The sequence below is a fragment of the Epinephelus fuscoguttatus genome, linkage group LG16 (genome assembly GCF_011397635.1).
Source record: "Epinephelus fuscoguttatus linkage group LG16, E.fuscoguttatus.final_Chr_v1".
Classification (NCBI taxonomy): Eukaryota; Metazoa; Chordata; class Actinopteri; order Perciformes; family Serranidae; genus Epinephelus; species Epinephelus fuscoguttatus.
Genome location: NC_064767.1, coordinates 24,356,338 through 24,375,500, shown reverse-complemented (window position 1 = coordinate 24,375,500; position 19,163 = coordinate 24,356,338). Strand labels below are relative to the sequence as shown.

General features: G+C 40.9%; 1 protein-coding gene across 2 annotated transcripts in view; it reads right to left on the bottom strand.

Annotated features, from left to right (window-relative positions):
• Positions 1-19,163, bottom strand: part of LOC125903851 (collagen alpha-1(XIX) chain) — a 139,923-nt gene that overhangs the window by 50,639 nt on the left and 70,121 nt on the right. For both annotated transcript variants that reach the window (XM_049601011.1, XM_049601012.1), the window contains 5 exons: positions 15,213-15,257; positions 12,115-12,150; positions 5,335-5,397; positions 5,216-5,260; positions 2,273-2,305 (listed from right to left, as the gene is read on the bottom strand). In XM_049601011.1, the coding sequence (XP_049456968.1) occupies positions 2,273-2,305; positions 5,216-5,260; positions 5,335-5,397; positions 12,115-12,150; positions 15,213-15,257 (222 nt within the window). The remainder of the gene's footprint in view (positions 1-2,272; positions 2,306-5,215; positions 5,261-5,334; positions 5,398-12,114; positions 12,151-15,212; positions 15,258-19,163) is intronic.

The window sequence follows — 19,163 nt, the reverse complement described above, 5'->3', positions numbered from 1 at the left end:
TAATGATCAAAGAAGCAAGAGACAACAGAAGCAATCTTGGAACTGAAAGCCATATACAGATGGGGAACATTTTGATGCCTACATGGCACGTTTTCCTTTGTCCACCTGTGCTGGTGCCCTTGTTTCCAAAGTAATGTGTGCCAGTGAGCCCTCTGAGAGTGTTACTGTGATTAAAGGCTACACAAATTATCCTGACATGGAGCCCTTTTTCAGCGGCAATGGTCAAAAAAAAAAAAAATCAGTAAGGCACTGAATACCCCCACTGCCCTAATGGAGTGTCCGCTGTGTCTCAGTTCCATCAGTATCAACACTTTCTGTGAGTTGTTTTTTTTTTCTCAAGAGACTGGAAACACTGATAAGCACCTTTTACTCAGCATAACTTGGAAAAACAGATTCAGTTTAATAGATTATAAAACTCTATTGTAAAGCAATGCAGACACCATAAAAAGCAGGACAGTCTCATAGTTGAAAAGACTGTTTTGCCACTTTAAGGGCATTGGGGGAAGTGATGGCCGTGCATGCCTGCAAGCCCACTGCTCCTCCCCGTCACTAATAAACAGAGGCACAAGAAGGTTTATGAAGGGAGGGTAATGATCCAAACCCTTGCTTCTGCTGTGTAAGGGAAATCAATGCTTAACTGCCAAAATTATCTGCCACAGGAAAGCAGAGAGCACAGACAGAGACTGGTACTAAATATTCAAACAGCCTCATTTATCAAATGACTAATGTTTTCCCCTCTGCTGTGTGCCATAGCACTGTATACATCTCCTATATCCTGGGTGGCCCATGCCTCACCACACAAAAATGACAAAACACAACTGAGTGTTTCAGTTTAGATAGAACACTTCTTTATCTTCCTCCCCCAGTTGAAATGAAATGCAAGGGAAAGAGACAACTATTCAAAAATAATTGCAAAGCAAGACCTCAATGTTTTGAACGGCCATTAAAACCGCCTACATTGATATCTATTCTTATTAAGGGGGTAGACTTTTTGTTGGTTAGACAGAAACCAGTGAAACCAGTGGAGGGTGAGTGATATTTGTTCGCTGTATAATTAAGTTGTCAAATTTCCATATGAATCACTCGCTAACAAGCAATGAGAATGAGAATAAGAATGAAAGCCATCAAACTTTGTTTCCAAGCTCATGTCTGAAGCCTTCAGAGGTTCAATAGGCAGCAAGTCTTTAGAACAAAACCCATTAGGACAGAGTCATCTAAATGTCAAATGCCTCACTTTATGACACTCATGCTCCAACACCATGTTTTTATTTGACGCTTTTTAATTTCTTTTTTTTTTTTTTTTAAAGTGTATTAATAGTTGCAGCATGCCTTCGGAGTCATTACAGCCCCCTTGCAGATCTTTTACCGATTTGTCATAGTGTGTTTTTGACTTAAAAATGTCTAAGCAATGAGTTCTACCATCCCAGCACCACCCACCCTGTGTCACCTTCAGCGCAAATCAGACAGCCACCATGACGTCACGGTTTCTCTGTTTTTATCTGTTTCTCCACTAAAAGCCAGTGTCTTCCAACAAAAATCCTTTTACTGTAATTTACAATTACGCACATTATAAACAGGTCGTGTCCTGCATGGCCTCCATTAATTCACACCATAAAGTTTTTTTTTTTGGTTCTGAAAGATAACGACATCAGTGGGTGATGGCTACTGCAAATGTGTTAATTTGATACTAGATATTAAAAAAAAAAAGTCACAGTTCGCAGCTCTCAGTGCCTGTGCAAGCTATTTTGTGCAAATTTCTTTGCTGTGTACACTCCTAAAAAAAAATCACTCAGTGGGAGATTGCTGCCAAATATCAGTAAGTTCATTACCTGAAAAGAAATGAAGCTCAACACAACTAATATCAACTGTCTTAAAAATGCTGCCCATGTTTCATGCCTTTTATCAACACTGATCCATTGTTTGTACAGGAAAAAAATGGTTTTTAAACCACATATCTAAAGATAGAACAAATCTGCAGGCTTGTCAGAGAATGGAAGTTGGTTACAAGATGACATGCCACCATGTTGGAGTTGTGACAGCGAGGGTAAACACTGCACTGCTGTTGATATTCCCTCCCTGGTCCCCAAATGTTTTACAGTTGGATGTGAATAGCTCACTGATGCACTATTTTTTTAAATGTTGGTGGCAGAGAACAAAGCAAAGAGGTTAAAATAATTTCTTTTGGTGTTAGTTATCCAATATGTGGTGTTCCATATGACAAAATCTCATACTTATTGACAATCAACAACATTTTATACTATATTGTACTTACAGGACCAGGAGGACCAGGAGGACCAGCATCACCCTGAAAATACCACAGAAATATTATCATTACATACATACATTAATTAATACATAGTGTAAGGGAGTGACAGACAGAGAAGCAAACAGACAGCGACAAAAAAAACAGGTACCAAAATAGAAAAAAGAATACACAGAGTAAAAATTGCACTTGAGAAACTACTTCTGAAACCAAGTTGCCACAGGTGACCTCAAACATCAATAGGTTTTGGAGCAACAACAAAGGAGGCAATAACATGACCAGACTTCAGAGAAAATACTGGCTAACTCAAGTGATGCGAGAAGAGCCATGAGATGAGGGGAAAGAAAACATTAAAGAAAAGCATACTTCAGTGGTGCACATTTCATGTGCATCATGTAGACTGTACTTAGCGTGTGTGTGTGTGTGTGTGTTTGTGTGTGTGTGTGTGTGTGTGTGTGTACTTTTTAATGGGAGCTCCAGGGAACCATAGACGGTTCTTAATTGTGATGCATTGCATTTGGGAGCCTCCATTCTTCCATTCATAATTTACAAGCTATAACTTTCACGCTTTTTAATAAAACAAGAAGACACAGCACAACATCTGCTTATATATGGTACTATAAACAACTAAAAAGCACTGTGAGAGTACATGCTGTACCATTCAAGGCCTACACAATTCTCTAAATGTGTAATTTTGAAAAGGTTTAGAAGTTTTAATCCCCATCTGGATCTGGATCAAAGTACACATGATGATAGACTATCATGCTGATTTTTGGAAAATACCTTAATCCTGTGAACATAAGGACTTTAATTAAGGGTTTATCTCCAGTAGGGGTGTAAATCATAAGTTTCCTCATGCTATTATATCAATTCTTTGGACAACAATCATTTTTTTGGCTAATATTACAAAGTCTGCCACAATATGATTTCGATTCAGTTCAACTAAGGGACCTACCATCAGTATGAGACTGTATCAGTTAATATTGTGTCTTTTTTTTTTCTAGCCCTTTAACGTGTAATGTTCAGGAAGGAGGAGTGCTTAGACGGAAATGGTGACACATGAGCCATCAAAATTTCAAAATAAAGTTGATGGTATGTATCAATGTGCTCACTTGCATCAGGGATATTGGATCATTGATCACTGAATCAATGTATTGATCCAGATGCATTATTCTCATTTAATTTATTTAAACACTTTTGGCTACCTTGCCATCATCAAGTCAAGGTTTTTAGCCAAGCTAGATGGATGGTTTTGGGGATGGTAGTGTTGTTTGGTTCATCACTTGGGTGCAGATGGAAGTATCAGAGTTTGATGGATTGCCATGACATTTTGTATAGCTATTCAAGGTTCCCAGAGGACGAATCCTACTGACTTTGGTGATCCCTTGACTCTTCCTCTAGCACTATAATGAGGTTGAAATGCTTGTGTTTTAGTGAAATACCTCCGCAACTATTGGATGGACTGTTGTGAAATTTTCCACAGTGCTCATACAATCAATTCTAACAACTTCTGTGATCCTCTGGTTTTTCATCAAATGCCACCAGAAGGTCAAAGTTGTCATGCAACATTATAACTCTATTAAATAGGTATAGTGGTTATAAGCGTTACAAATATAGGTTAGAAGGCACCTGTAACACCAACTACCATGTTTAGACTGCTGTTTTCCACTGAAAATAACTGTTTGTTATTATGCGGCGACATGTGGATGAGCTGACTTTGTCATTGGGAGGTGGAGGGTATGGAGGATGGCATTACTTCTAAGTGAGACAGCTGCCAACAATACGCGTTGTTCATTAGCAAGCCATCGAGGTGTTTTGAGCGGTGTATCTGGCCCCAAACTTATTAGCGACCCTCCGCTGGCTTTTGTGCTACCAAACGCGGGTATTTTAAGCCAAAAAAGGATCTTTTCCTTACCATAACCAAGTGGTGTTTGTGCCTAAATATAACCAGATGTTAACCAATAAAGATTTGCTAGTGGCTGGTAATTTGAACATACTTGCTGGTGTAGCAGGAGCCTTACAGCCTATATGTACAACACTGATAATCAATACTCATTCCTAGATAATAGAGTGCTAACATTTAAAATGGATGATAGATTGGAACAAAATTGTACGCAGACAGCCATGGTTCCTGTATCCAACCATTTATTCTAATGGTACATGATGGTGGACCTGTCTGCATCAAACAATAATATGTCCCTCCTTGACACATGACAACATGTACAACCATAAAACGATGTTTATGTTTATGTTTATTAATGAAGGGACAATGCACATTAATAAACATGAGCTCTTGGGTCCATCATGTAAATGTGCCAGATTTAGCCATACAGGCTCATTTTCATCTGCAGTCCTTGGCAGGTTGATGGCTTATAAAAAACATTAGAGGCAAACATACAAAAGCACATAAGTACAGGCAAAAGCACATAAACAAAACAATGACAACCGGAGGGCACATAAAAAAACATTAAAGAAAAACATACAAAAGCACATCGGCGGAGACAATTACTGGAACAGTGACATAACAGCAACTCCAAATCATGACAGCATAATGTCCACACACACACACACACACACACACACACACACACACACACACACACACACTCAAACAGATGCATAAACTGTCATCATGAATCCTGCTTACAGGAACAAAGGACACAAACAAAAGCATCTATAAAAATCAACAAAAAAACACCAACAGATTTATTATTTGCTGCTAAATGATTTTAAAGACCTGTGGAGGTTACACAGACTTGTAGATAACTAACTCAAAAGGTGTAACCTCTGAGATCTGGTAATTATATCGCTTGAACTATCTTACCTCCACCACCTCTAGCTCAGCTCCCTCCACCACCACCACACACACACACTCACACACACAGGCTGAGTCCCAGTGAGCACAAACAGAGGGAATCATCACGTATGACACTTGACATTGATGTGACTTACTTTTTGTCCTTTCATCCCGCCGGCCCCCTCGGCACCTGGCTGACCCTGTGGGAGGAGGCCTTGGTTAATGACTCTGTAACATGACGGCATTGTAAATGTCACTGCAGGAAAATACGTACAGGCTCTCCTCTCTCTCCTTTCTCCCCTTTCCCCCCTGGGACTGCAGACTCACCCCTCTCCACCTGTATGTGAACAGAGCAGATCATTGACAGTGACTGACAGCAAATGCAGGGCAAAAAGACAGAGAGCTCAGAGAGTGAAACTTGGGCAAGGGCAGACGCCAGGAATAAGTAATCAAAACACTATACAGTATCAAGTCATCCCAGAATAAACCAGTTTGTAATCATGGTGGGAAAAGGAACACTGTGTGACTCTGTGATACTACGGTGTTAAAAGGATAATGATCAAACCCCTGTTGCACTGCAGCACGTTTCCACGTTAAAATCATTCCCCTGTCTGCCAATAGATGGCACTTTATGACTGCTGGTGAGCTGTCCATGGAGTATTTTTAATAGGATTTCTTCCTGTCAGTTATGTGGAGAGTACTCTAAGTAAACACAACTGTAAAACAAATGTACTCGCACCTTGGTCAAGACACACAGTGAATGAATAATTAAAAAGATTTGTGATAGAACATTGTTATACATATAGACAGTACATCTCTCATCCTTCAAGCCTCAGCAGAAGACTTATCATACTGCATGCATGCCTCACTGTCTCATTACCAGGTATTATTTTAGCTACATAGCAGATGTGTGGCAAATCATTCGTCAAATGCATCTGGAGTAGTAGAAATGCATTGTTTCACATGTCCAGGCTTAATAAACCTCATCTGTTGTGATATGTGTGTTCCTTTTCCAAACACACAAAACAGAGGGCTAAAAAAAAAATATAGCTTTTTCATCAAAGATTATTCTTGTTTAGTATGACGTGTGCAGATTCGTAGGGAACGCTTCAGATACTCTGTGCTGAGACATTATGGAGCATCTGTTTAGCAATCTGAGAAGACAGAGAGACATCTGAGAGAGGTTGCAGCATATTTGCACACTCCTTAGCGGCGCCTGGACTCTAACAAACAATAATTGCCATTCAGTCTCAGCCCCTCCCCCATGCCTTCCAATAGCTAACAGCGGCCACTGTGATGCCATTCATTTAATGAGATATAGTCACTGTTTCCCCGTCCAAATTATGAGCTGTTATTAAGTCAGGACACTGCTGCCATGTATGAACAGATGGATTGTCCTATTAATATTTTAAGCAGGGAGGATGGACTGGTGGCAAAATTGACTTTGAGTGCTAATTGAATTCTGTTCAGCTGTATCAACCACATGGGAACTCAATGATTTCACCACCCTAAGACAAGATAAGAGATAAGATAAAACTTCATTTATACCGAGGAAAACTGCTGGTTTTACCATAATCTTATCAACTATAGTGTGTCATTGTTGGCGTGCTATGAGTCAGAGATCTTTCCTTAAAGTCCCCCCACAGACACGTTTTTTAGTATGTAGCAATACTCTGCAATGATTAATATCGTGTTTACCATGGTTTTCCTACATAAAAACTAAAATTAAAAAAAGCAATTTATTTATTGAGAAATTATGGATTTGGTCTCATGTCCCACCCAATTCTGAAGCCCCATTAGTCTGAAAAATGTCCCACTGGAACGAAAGCCCATTTCTCCAAAAATACACACTCTCTGCAGTTAGCGTCAGTTTCCTAGTGGTGTTTGAGCCACTGATCCTGGGTGTTTTTGACCAACCCTTCGCGACATTTGTCAGCAGCATTTGAGTCACCGATCTTAGGAATTCTTAATCGACGCGTCACTGCTTTTCCAGCGACTCTTGTGCCACCAAAGGGGGGTGTTTCAATCCAAAATGTGATCTTTTCTTCACCATAACCGATTGGTTTTTATGCCTGCACCTAACCACACAGTCACTACAGCGTTGTTGACAAATGTAAAGTATCAGTAGGTTTTCAGAAAAGTACACTGCAAACATTTTTTCTGGCGATTGGGCTGTCTAGGAGCAGGGAGTGTGTATTGTCAGAGAAATGGGACTTCTGAGAAATGGGCGTTTGCTTTTGGGACAAATGAGCTTTCAGTTCAATAGGAGTTTTTTTAGATGGGGCTTTGGAATTTGGAATTTGGAATGATAGGCAGTCTCCCGTCACGGTGGCTAGCTTTAGCGTTAGAGGAAACACTGGATACAGCCATATATATTTGAGGACTCTGTTGTGCATCAAAACTGGCGACTAGCAGACGGATCAGAATGTGTAAAATGTGTAGAAAGTGTAGTTAGCATCTTTTCTTTGTTTATGTTGTTGGTTAGCTTGTTAGCTTGAAGGCTAACTGGCAGTGGCTAACATAGCGTTGGAGGTTATGTAACATACAATAATATCTGTTATGATGGAGTTTCTGGTAGATAGTTGATGGAAGCTCCAAGATCTGTTTTACATCCGAAAACTACACTCTCTGCCATGTTTGCTGTCCAACATTTACTATGCCAATGCTAACTGCGCTGGAGGTTTCAGGTTTCTTTGCTGTGTGTGAAAGTCTGTTCCCCGATCAATATGTCTACTGGACAGCGACTGGGTTTTACATTAATGGCGTACCGAATCTAGCTTGCCCAGGGAATGTTTGAATCTGCTCCTTCAGTAGAGGAATGTGAAAACACCTCTCTAGTGACAAACTTTGCACAGATACAAGTCAGTGTGGTCAAGGTTGGACATTCTGGGGGACATAAACAGAAGAAAATCACTTTTTTGAGTGAAGAGGATCTTTAACAAAGGCAGCGCACAATGCAGTATTCATCATACATTAACTGTAAAACACATACTGCACTATGAAGATAATATTGTTTTCCACTGACTTATGACTCAATGTAAATCACATCTGATGAAAAATTAGGGTTAGTCCGCAATGCCACTTGCTGTAAAAATGCTGTGCACTGTATTCTGTCATAGATTCATGGCAAAATATTATCGCTATCATTGCTAGATCTCCATGGAACATCATTCAAAGTCAATTTATTGGCAGAGTGGAATATAACAAGTTAATAAACCTTTCAAATGAGATTAACTGCAGCACGGCCAGTATTTATCCAGATTATCTCTGTATTTACACAATGAGAAAGCCCAGCGTGTTTAGGACAGGGAACTGGTCCACCTGTGGAAGTCTATGGGTGATATGTTGACTTTGAGCCTGTCTGCATCCCACTCAGTCTCTCTATCAAAATCTGCAGTGTTCTGTCGGAGCCCATTTGAGACTGTCAGCGGGAGATACAGTTATGGAGACATGATTCATGAGGACACCGTCTTCCCGGCACATCATGCACGGCACAGGCCTTTTGTTTTTCAGTTTAAAACATTCACACTCTGCTGAGTGAGTGAGAGGGGGGCTCGGCTCACACAGATGTTGCATGAGCTGCAGTTTAGTCCTGCTTGCGTCTGTTTTGTCCGAGCTAAAAAATGCACAAGGGTGGCCACTGAGAAGTCGGGGGGAATCTGTGATGCTGCTCAATTATTACTGCTCCTGGGAAATGTAGCTTTCCAGTCCTCACTGAGGGGTGACAGTTCAGCTTCTCCAACGGATTGTGTTGGATTGTGTTAATTCCTTTGAGCACGTGGCTATGCTTGTTTTGTTTTAGCATATTAAAATGTGAAGTGATCCGCTGGGACAGGGGAGTTTACTTGTCACACACAGTAAGCATGAATTTACAATGACAAAAGCAAAGACGTATCCTTAATGTAAGGGCATGACTAATTCATGGCAAGGCTGGCATGTATATTTGATGTAAGCAATGATGTATGTGATGTTTCTCAACACCACCTAACTATAATCAGCGAGTGAACAATCCCACAACAAATACTTTTATCATAATATTAGCTGCAACCAGTATCTCTATAGCAGCTCTCTGTCAGTAGGTCGAAAAAACATATTTCTTTGGCAGCCAAATTTTTTGCCTTAGGAGGCAGAAATTTAGTATGAAGGCTAAGGATGTGTGTGTGAAGTTGTGTGTTTGTGTTCATGCCAATTGCCTACGGTTGGGCGGGATAGTGGGAGCGGCCTATAACAAAAAGGCACATAACTTCCAAATGGATTCACAGAGAAGATCATGTGCCATAGGACAGCTCATTAACTGTCCATGCCAACTGGCATAAAGGGCGTGGGGAGCTATAACACAAAGGCGCATAACTTCTAAATGGATTTATGTATGACCAAACTTGTAATGACCAAACTTAACAGAAAAAGACACATACAGATAAATAGACATACACACACACACACACACACACACACACACACACACACACACACACACACACATTTTTGCCATGTCCCCTTTCATTACTCATCAAACGATTGTTGTGTGGTGGTATCATTATAGGACTGTTGCGATAACCTCAGTACTGCAACACAGCGACACTGACAAACCAAATGCAGGGGATGGCAAGCAGCCACCACAACAGGTATAAGGCACTGAGCGTTTATTCTGCACTCAACACTGTGCACTGTTTTTTTCCTGGTCACCGAGAGTTAAGAGTTCTAAACTTTGGGTCAAGCTCTGCAGCCGCTCATCAATGTCACTTTTTCCCTTTCCGTCTATAACAGATGAGAGGGGCGAGACAAATACCACAATGACCAGCCGATACACGACCAACTGTCACATTGCTGAGCAACAACCACAACTGTGGGAGAGAAATGAACACTGAAGTCATAGACTGGTGGGTCTGTCCTCCCTCCCTATGTGCTTCAGCCTCCCCTTCATCCAGAGCAGGTACTTTACCTTGTGCCAACACTTTTATTTGTCTCTACTTTTTCTGCACTTTTGCTATTTTTCAATAGTGATATTTTTTTTTATTGTAAATCGCTTAATTTAATAACTTAATTTAACCTTTAATACCCTTTTTCTCTTTCTGTATTCTTTATTATGTTTTATATTTTATTGCTCTGTAAAGCACTTTGAATGGCCCCCGTGTGTGAATGTGCTATACAAATAAAGCTGCCTTGCCTTGCCTGCCTTACTTCTGCCAATATTTCGTATCATAGCAACCAGACGCAACCAAAGTATCTCAGCTGGAAAAGGCTGTGCACCTTATTGCACCTCATTGCCTGTCTGTGTTCTGCATTTAACAATGAACAAGTTTTTATTTGTTTTCAAACTGTGTCATAGTATTCATTAAGCTAAAATCAGGATAAATTAAGTAATTTGCCATGCATGCAAATTTAACAGTTTGGTAATACCATTTATTATGCTGTTGAGCCACACTTAATCACTGATGGGGAAATTCATTCACTGCAACAGAATTACATCACTGTGCTAGTGGCAGGTGTTTGTGAGGTTGTGTGCGTGTGTGACATGCATGAATTCATGGATGCATGCATGCACGTGGACACAGCTATTGCATATACTTTTTTAATCATAATGCAATCTTTAATCTAATCTGAGATGGGCTGCTTTGGTCTCCTGCAGGCCTTGTCACCTGCAGATGTTACTCTCCCTTTCATCATTCTGAAATCAGTCTGTAGTTGCAAGCTCCAGCAAGCCTGGGGGTTTACTTTCCAAGAACTTGTAAACTTTTACCCATACTGTTAAACAATAATTATTTGTCACTGTCACACGGAATTAGCTTTATGTGTATTTTTCTTCACTGTGTTCAAACTCAGCTGGTCATTTATTTAATAAAAGACCAATGAAAGCAAAAAAGCCATTGCAAAAATTATGCTGAACCCACAAACTCAGAGCTATTTCCTTTCTGCCAAGTGAAGGTTTGAGTTTTACAGCTTCATTTTTATGATAAGAGACTGATACAAGTGAGATAATAAAGCTGCAACTCAGTAGCCAATTAGTGAAAACTCATGAAAACGTAATCAAGGTAACCTCCGATTGTCATCTTATTCTGAAGTATGATTTAATAGGGCATTGTAATACTGTCATTTTTCATCCAAATGAAACCACTATCCATTGTGCCTCCACCTATGGTACACCGACTGCAATCCCATTTGTTTTGAGGTATAATAAGTGTGTCCTCATACAGACAACTTTCTTTTTCAAGGTTGGCCAGCTGACACTTCTCCTTCCTCTGGGCAGAGGGAGCAGGAGGAATTCTGCGGCCTGAGCTGACACCCCAGCAAACGACGCACCTATACATCAAATGAACAGCTGCGGTCAGGAGGTTGTCCACTACACAATAGCTTTCACTCTCAGCATGATCACAAGTGGGCCACTGGAGGCCTGGTGGGTGGTGGGGGCTGAGAGGGGTAGCGCTGGGTTTTGTTAAGGAAGCAGGTAGCAACAAAGACAGTAGGAGGCCTGGTAGAGGTCCATGTCTGAGGGTTTTTTACACCGCATATCTCATGTGCCTCTGGTGAGCTAAAGCACCCCTGGGCTTCATGAAAATGATTGCAGAACCCTTTTTGCAAAAGCACTGTATGTAATGGCCATCTGTCTGTTTGGAGTGTGAGCTCTGAGTCACGCTGCGCGGCGCTGCAGGAGGTGCAGGGTGGGAACAGCTATTTAACTTGCACAACAGATAGGCTACAATTGAGTGAAAGGTGCCATTTCCGACGAGGGAGATCTGTTCCTGACTGCAAACAGAAAAAATGTCAGTCAAGGACAGAGGTCTGGTCACACAGACGTCCGACTTGTATTGGCTGGCTTCTCGGGACAGCCACTTACACGCGGTACGTCTTTATACAGACAACACAGTGCAAATGATTAAACTCCTCGCCTATTTGGGGGACTGCTACGATGAACGCTGCTCAGTCATCTTGACAATTCACCCTTGCTGGAAGTGCAGGTAAGGGACGGTTTATCAAATGGGGAGACAGCTCAAATCTACTTTAAATGCCATGTGTCAGTACTTTGTTTTGTGATGAACAATGTTTTGAGTGATACCTTGACACTTGCTCCATCTGGGGTTCCTGGGGGACCCTGTAATTACAAGCAATAAAAAAGTCTCTTTACACAGAGAAAAGACAAAGGGATTTCACAAAAAGACAATGAAATGAATGCTTGTGAACAGGACATATGTCATTTATTTTTCGTCATCAGTCTTTAACCTTCCCAAGCATTTCCTGACCTTTATTTAAATTGGCAAGTTTGCTTGAAAAACATCCAGATTTTTATAGCAAAGGTCTTTTGTATTATATTTCCTAACCTTTGCACTAATGTTAGTTCTCATAAAGACGTGGCTGGCCCCCAGCAGTCTATAGATTATCTTTGAGTGTGTCTTTGTTGCGTGCCTTTCACAGACTCTCCTGTTGTCGTGCAATGCTAATTTGACTTTGAAAAATAACCGCTGCCCCCTCAACTGCGAGCACTGTCCTGCTGCCAATGGACAAGAGAGAGTGATGCCCTGGTGTGTGTGTTTTGAATAGATGATTTTGCCCCTGAGATCTACCTCAGCAAAACAGGTGACTCATAAATGCCAATACCAGGGGATGGAGGAAAAGCTGGCACATGCTAAGGGTATCATCAGGACATTGCCATTTAGAAATGTCACACCTTCTCCATCCTGTCTTTCTTTTGTCCTACGGCTTTGTGTCCTACAACTTTATGAGTTATTAAGGAGGCAGGGAATGCATTGAGTCATGCGGGAGAGGTTAACAGTGAGTGGCTCAATTATACCAAAGATAATTGAACCTATTGAGCAGAACGGTGATAGAAGCAGAACAGAATCTTCCTGGATTTCTGGATGAATATAGTAAGACAAACCCTATGTCCTGATCAAGAGCATAATCAGGGCGATAGTGCATGAAAATAATTGGACACCCAAAGCATCGGAGCTACATGATGCCTAAACACTCCCGTTTGTCCTGACATCAGAGCAGTTAAGGGTCTGACAGGCTGTCTCCTTTAACACATCGTGGTGTTTGTGGCCTTTACTGTGTGGGTCACTACACAAACACACAAACAGCGTCTAGTATTGGTTTGGATGCCTGAGGAAAACACCATAATTCAAGGAGTCAACGGGCCTTATAGGCAGACTTGTCCTACTCATCAATACGAGCATTCTCAGGAGCTACCTTAATATACCCCTTGTGGTTTCGTGCTAATAATACAGCAGTATGGGAGAGTGGGAGAAGATTTTAAAGCGATCAATACAGCCTAAGCATGGAATTAATGCACAAAGTTTCCAGAGATGTTTCACTTTGAAGAGTGTAATTGCTCTGTTTAAGCTAGATTTTGTATTGCATGTCTGTTACACTGATTGACTGTTTGCTTTAATATGCTTTTATAATTGTGATCAACTTTTTTTGTAATGTGTCCAATTTTAGCCAGGTCTCAATTGAAATAGGCATGGGAAATCTCAGGTGAATTCTTGGTCAAATAAAGTTAAATTGAAATTGATTTTAAATGGTAGAAAAGCTAGAAAATAAGGTACTGTTCAGTGTGCTGCTGTATTGCGCTGTCTGAGCCAAGCTTTCAGGGTTTGTCCTTTGGTTTGAAATCACAGCAGACATGTATATCAGGTAATTTTTCCCTATTGTGAGATGAATGTAATACACTACAATATATAGTATGTCCAACAGATTTTGAAGGAGTTCATCTTATTTTTCTTAAAAGGAAAACTTCACCCCCAAAGTGATCATTTGTTTATCATTTACTCACCTCGTGCTACATTTAATTCAGGAAGACAATTTATTTTTGCTTATGCCTTGACAGTGAAAGAAGAATCCAAAATGGGAAAGAAATCTTAATGAACTGAATTCATTGGGGGACCACATTTAACAACAGTACAACTAAATAAAAACATCCGTTTATTAACTCTCACACAACTCATACAGTATAATCCAAGTCACATTTAGTCAGTCTTACACTCACTACTTCCCAAACACATTCTTCTTCACATTCTTTTCACATTCTTGTGAAAACTTTACAATGAAAAAGTCCAGTGTGTAGGATTTAGGGTGCTTTCACACCTGCCCTGTTTGGTTTGGATCAGCCGAACTCAAGTTCGTTTGCTCCTTAAGTGTGGTTTGTTTGGGCAGGTGTGGACCAAAACAACCGGACCAGGACCTTTTTGAAGAGGTGGTCTCTGTCCGGTTACAAACGAACTCTGATGCTGTTTGTTTGTGGTGAGAACGTGTTCCAACCTCGATCCGAACCACCTGCACGTATTACGCATTGTTTGGGTTAAACATGAGCATGTTACAGTCCTGGAGGATTATTAATGTGCACTTCCTCCTGTACTGCCTTTATATGCGCATTCAGCACATCCAATGCATCAAAACATTGTTTTCTAGTTGGAGCCGTGCCTTGTTTTCAAACTGTATCGTTTGACTAAAATGAAGTTGTCCCTCCATTCCGACATTAGAAAGTGTCACATTTATCTTGCAAGTGTACTCTTCTTTAACGTTTTGTTTACTTCCTGGATTTTTCCCACGTGGAAATTCTGACAAATCGAGAGCAGCTTTCTCGCACAAGGCATTTTATCTGGTCCGCTTATAAATGCTACCGTTAGAACACAAAACAACTCCAGGCAATTGTGCAACTTAACAAAATTAGTCCCTGATTCAGACCAAAGCAAGACAACTCTAGGTCTGAAAACAGCCGTAGTGGCATCTAGTTGTGAGGTTGCAGAGCTGAAACATCTCCCGTGTGCCAAGTGTGTAGGAGAATTATGCTGGCCTACGTGAAAATGCAAATGGCTAAATAGCCCTGTCTAGAGTCAATGTTTGATTTGTCTGCCCTAGGCTACTGTAGAACAACATAGCAGACTTTGTGGAAGAGGATCTGTTCAATATAAAGATATAAACAGCTCATTCTAAGGTAACAAAAACGCAACAACTCTGAGTTGAACAAAAAAATAGTAGCCAATACATGCCCCAAAATCCTACACACTGGACCTTTCAAACTTCTGCATAAAAAGCCAGGTGCACACTTGTCCGAGCAACAATTGATTTACAAATGATCATTTGGGGAGTGAAGAATTTCTATAAAAGAGAAGAGCAGCATTTCTGTATGTTTGTGTCTGTGTTACTGTCACTTACAGGCAGGCCTCTGAGTCCAGGCTCCCCAGCCTTTCCTCTCCGTCCCTGAGGAAGATACAAGTGAGAAAAAGAAAAAAGATTAAGATGAGTGAGTGAAGATGCAACAACAGGTGTGTCTGGGCATGCATGCTGCCAGCAATTAAGGCTAGACAGCAACTCCTGTCGCAGTCTCTAATTTGCTTTTAATTAACAACAAGAAAACAGCTTAATTGCTGCACCCCGTGTGGCCCACTAGTCTTTGTTCCCTCCTCTGGTTTACTGCCTCCTTTCCAGCTGTGTGAGTCCCTCGGTGCATCAATCAACCCAAAGAGCAGATACAGCAGCAAATAGGCCGAGCTAGCCAGTGCTGCCCAGCGCTGCAAAACAAGGTCAGCAGGAAGCGACCAATTTGAACCACTTTTGCTTGTTTCAAGGCATATTTTGTCACATTTTGTGAACTGCAAAAAAGCCCTCGTGCTTGAAAGTCTCCGAGTCTTGAAAAGCTGACATCTTAATGAGATGTAATGCGATCTGAACCAAACCAAAGTTGGTATAATTTACATCAAGAGGGTTTATGTCCTCGTGAGAAAAGAGGATAAAGCTCTGTGGATATTCTTACAGCTATCCCATAAACTGGCAGAGCATCACTGGCTCTGTGTTATAAGGGGGGCCTGGAATTAGCTGGCTTTCACACACACAAGACGGATGTAAAATCAACTCAATTAGGAGATGGTAATACTCTGGCCAGTATCAATTCACTGTACGGCAGTGTAATCAAAGGCACAAGTATGAGACAATGCAGATATCTGTATTACAGCTACACATGATTACCTCTTTCTAATAGGAGTTTCATCATCTGACACAATTGCTATATTGGAACATTGTATCTCTCCTACTGTATGTGTCAGTATGGGTGACACAAAAACACTTCTCTCCTCCACCCGGTTAGTGGTGGTGTAGATCTGTGGAGAGGGAAGGATCACTGGCTGCTGAAAGCAAAGTAGAGAATCACAAAGCAACGCCCCCGAATCTTTCCTTCTGACACTCCATGCACACAGACTTTGATTAACTGGGTCGAATTTGACGTGTACGTTTGCCTGCAAAAAAGAAAAAGACAAAGGAAGGAGCCTCACTGAGAGCGATTGCTTTTAATCATCTGTTTGCATGTGCGCTCATGCTTACATGCTGCGTGTGTTTCTCTGTTTGTAGTCCACAGATTACAGGATTAATGAAAACAGGAGAAGCCAAGGTGTAGTACAGTAAACATTAACCTTAATAATGACACAGTGGAACCAGTGTGTGCCTCCTTTTGGGAACTGCACGCTTTCCTCTGTTCATGCTGTTTGATGTACCAACAAAGGCCCGGCCAGCGCCTTTTGATCATCCGTGTTAATGTTGCTTTGAGGCTACATATGCTTTAATGTGAGCATGAATGAGTGTTATGGCGAGAAGAGCTGGAAGACTGTCGAACTGCGTTGACGTGCAGGAGCAGCACCTTTAAACCCTAAAATCCTTTTCTTTAGATGACTGACATTATATTGCACTGGAATAACCTCTCAAAATGTAATTGAGGTTGGCTGCCTTTGTCGCGCAGGAGAAGAGAAGTCAGAGTGGCAGGCAAAGTATTCAACGACTACTCGTGCACAAGGGTGCCGTATGTAGATTCAAAACACATCACTTTTGTGTAAAAGGTCTATTTCTCACAAACAAAGACAGTGTTTCAGCGAGGGTGGATGGTGTTGTTTTTCCCTCTTTCACTGATAATGAATAGGCTGACACTGAATCTGTGCTACGTTTGCAAAAAGTTCAGACTGTTTGTTCTGGCCTTATCCCCTCTCTGCTGTCCTTTCTCCCCTGAACTCAACAACAAAAGCAGATTACATAGATAAGTAATTTAGCTAATGAATATTTCATATGCTATTATTCCAAGCAGGTCATGAATTATGCAGTTTTCAAAATTATTTCTCTACATTTGCCCTTAAACCTCTTTTAACGCCAAAGTGCATACTAATTTTATGTCCACGTATTTGCATATTATCATCAAAACAAACAGAGTTGCTCTGGATCACAGTTTTCAACAAATGAAGTCAGAGGAACTAAATGACGACGCCATATTACCAAACTCACTGTAGGCCTGAAGCTCACTTGTACAGTTCTCTACAAGTTATAAAATGCTTCCTGATACAGTGGTATGATTTTGCTTCTGACTTAATTTCCACATCTGAAAAAAGCCCTTCAGGAAATATTTCCTACTGTTTCAAAAATGTAGTTCTGGCATTACATTCTGCTCACAAAAAGAAATATTAGTTTAATCTTTAATCACTGCTTTCATTAGCATAGTCACATTGGATTTATATTCACTTGCCAGTTTATTAGGTTCACCTACCTTTAACAAAAGCTTTGTACAACAACCATCCTGTTATAAATCCTAGCAGTATGATGAATATAAAGGCCAAGACACATTAAACCAATCGACCATTTATTCACTTGTCACACAGAATTATGACAAGCGATCCTGTCAGCTCCTTCAACTTGTACTCTGGCAATTAGTCCTTTTTAGCGCTTCTTACATCGTAAACTGCTGCTTTATAATTGTCATGTTTTCAGATGTCTCTGGTAATCAGTGGTTTCAGATTATGGTATGATGACAGTTGCTTCTGTTGTTTTATAACAAATAAATCCCCCACATAATCAGTGAATTCATTGATGTCATTGGTGACGTCAATGGTGGATTCCTGGAACGTGTCCCAGACTCTGACTGGCTCCATCTCTTGCATCACTGGGACTATGCATCACACTTAGTTTACATATCTTGACCTCCTGAACATGGGCAGAACTGCTCTACAGCCACCTCTGCACAGCACATGATCCAGAGTGCCACCCCCCCTCTGCGGCGCCGGGTGAGCAGGAACAGGACAGCACCTCACATTCCCACTGTCACACCAGTCCTTATTCACTTCCTCCCATTGTCTCGCCAGAGCCCTCTGATTTATCAGATCGGCATATAGAAAAAGAGTCACCTGGTTGAATGGCAGTGTCCAAGATTTAGCCAAGTTTCAGTGGATCAAAGTATGTTACAGTTCCTGATATCTGGTGGTAAGTTCATATCAAAGGCATGGCAGTGACAAAGGTAAAATGTTGCACAGCCTCGCGTCTGGGCCAAAAAGTTGCACTTGAACACACCTAAAAGTCTACAGCTGGCGGTCAAATAGCACATACACTGCATGCCTGCACAACAGGAAATATATCTCCATACCAGCAGGTGGCAGTACTCTGTAATTGTCTTTCAAAATGGAAACCATAAGATCTAAGACAGCGGATTTACAAATCGCTATGATACATACGTGAAAAAAATCAGTGTTTGACTACCATTTTCACACCACTTTCTTTCACCACTCTGTCTTCAGTTGCTTCATTTCAGATGGAGATGAGATGAGATAAAAACTGAGAAGAGCCTTCTTTGTGTACCCTCTTGACTTTAATGTCTGCTTGCTTTCTTCACCTCTGTTTCTCATTTCTGATTTGCTTAAGATGAACAGCCAATCACATTGATCTCTCTCTTATTGATGGACTCTGCCACCAATTCAACATGCTCAATCAGCGGAAAATGTTCAATTTTTGTTGAAACTGATGTAGAGAAGTGATGATTCAGATACTGTAGCTTGTGGTGCTGCTGAATTTTATATTGTTTCACTGTGAAGTGTTTCTAATATTTACCCTAACCTCACTGACATAAACAAGGTGTTCTCAGTATCAGGTACGTGTAGGTGAGTGTAGATAAACTCGGTGTCTATGTTGGAAGTTCATGTCAGAGTTATTTTTCTTTAGTAAGATATTCATTTATTATTCATAAACAGAAACAGCTCAGACAATCATTTTCTCAACAAAGCAATCCATTATAAAGACTACACCAGGTGACCTTGGGGTTAGACTGACACTTCTCTGTACAGAGGACCTCTGGTTCCTCTGGTT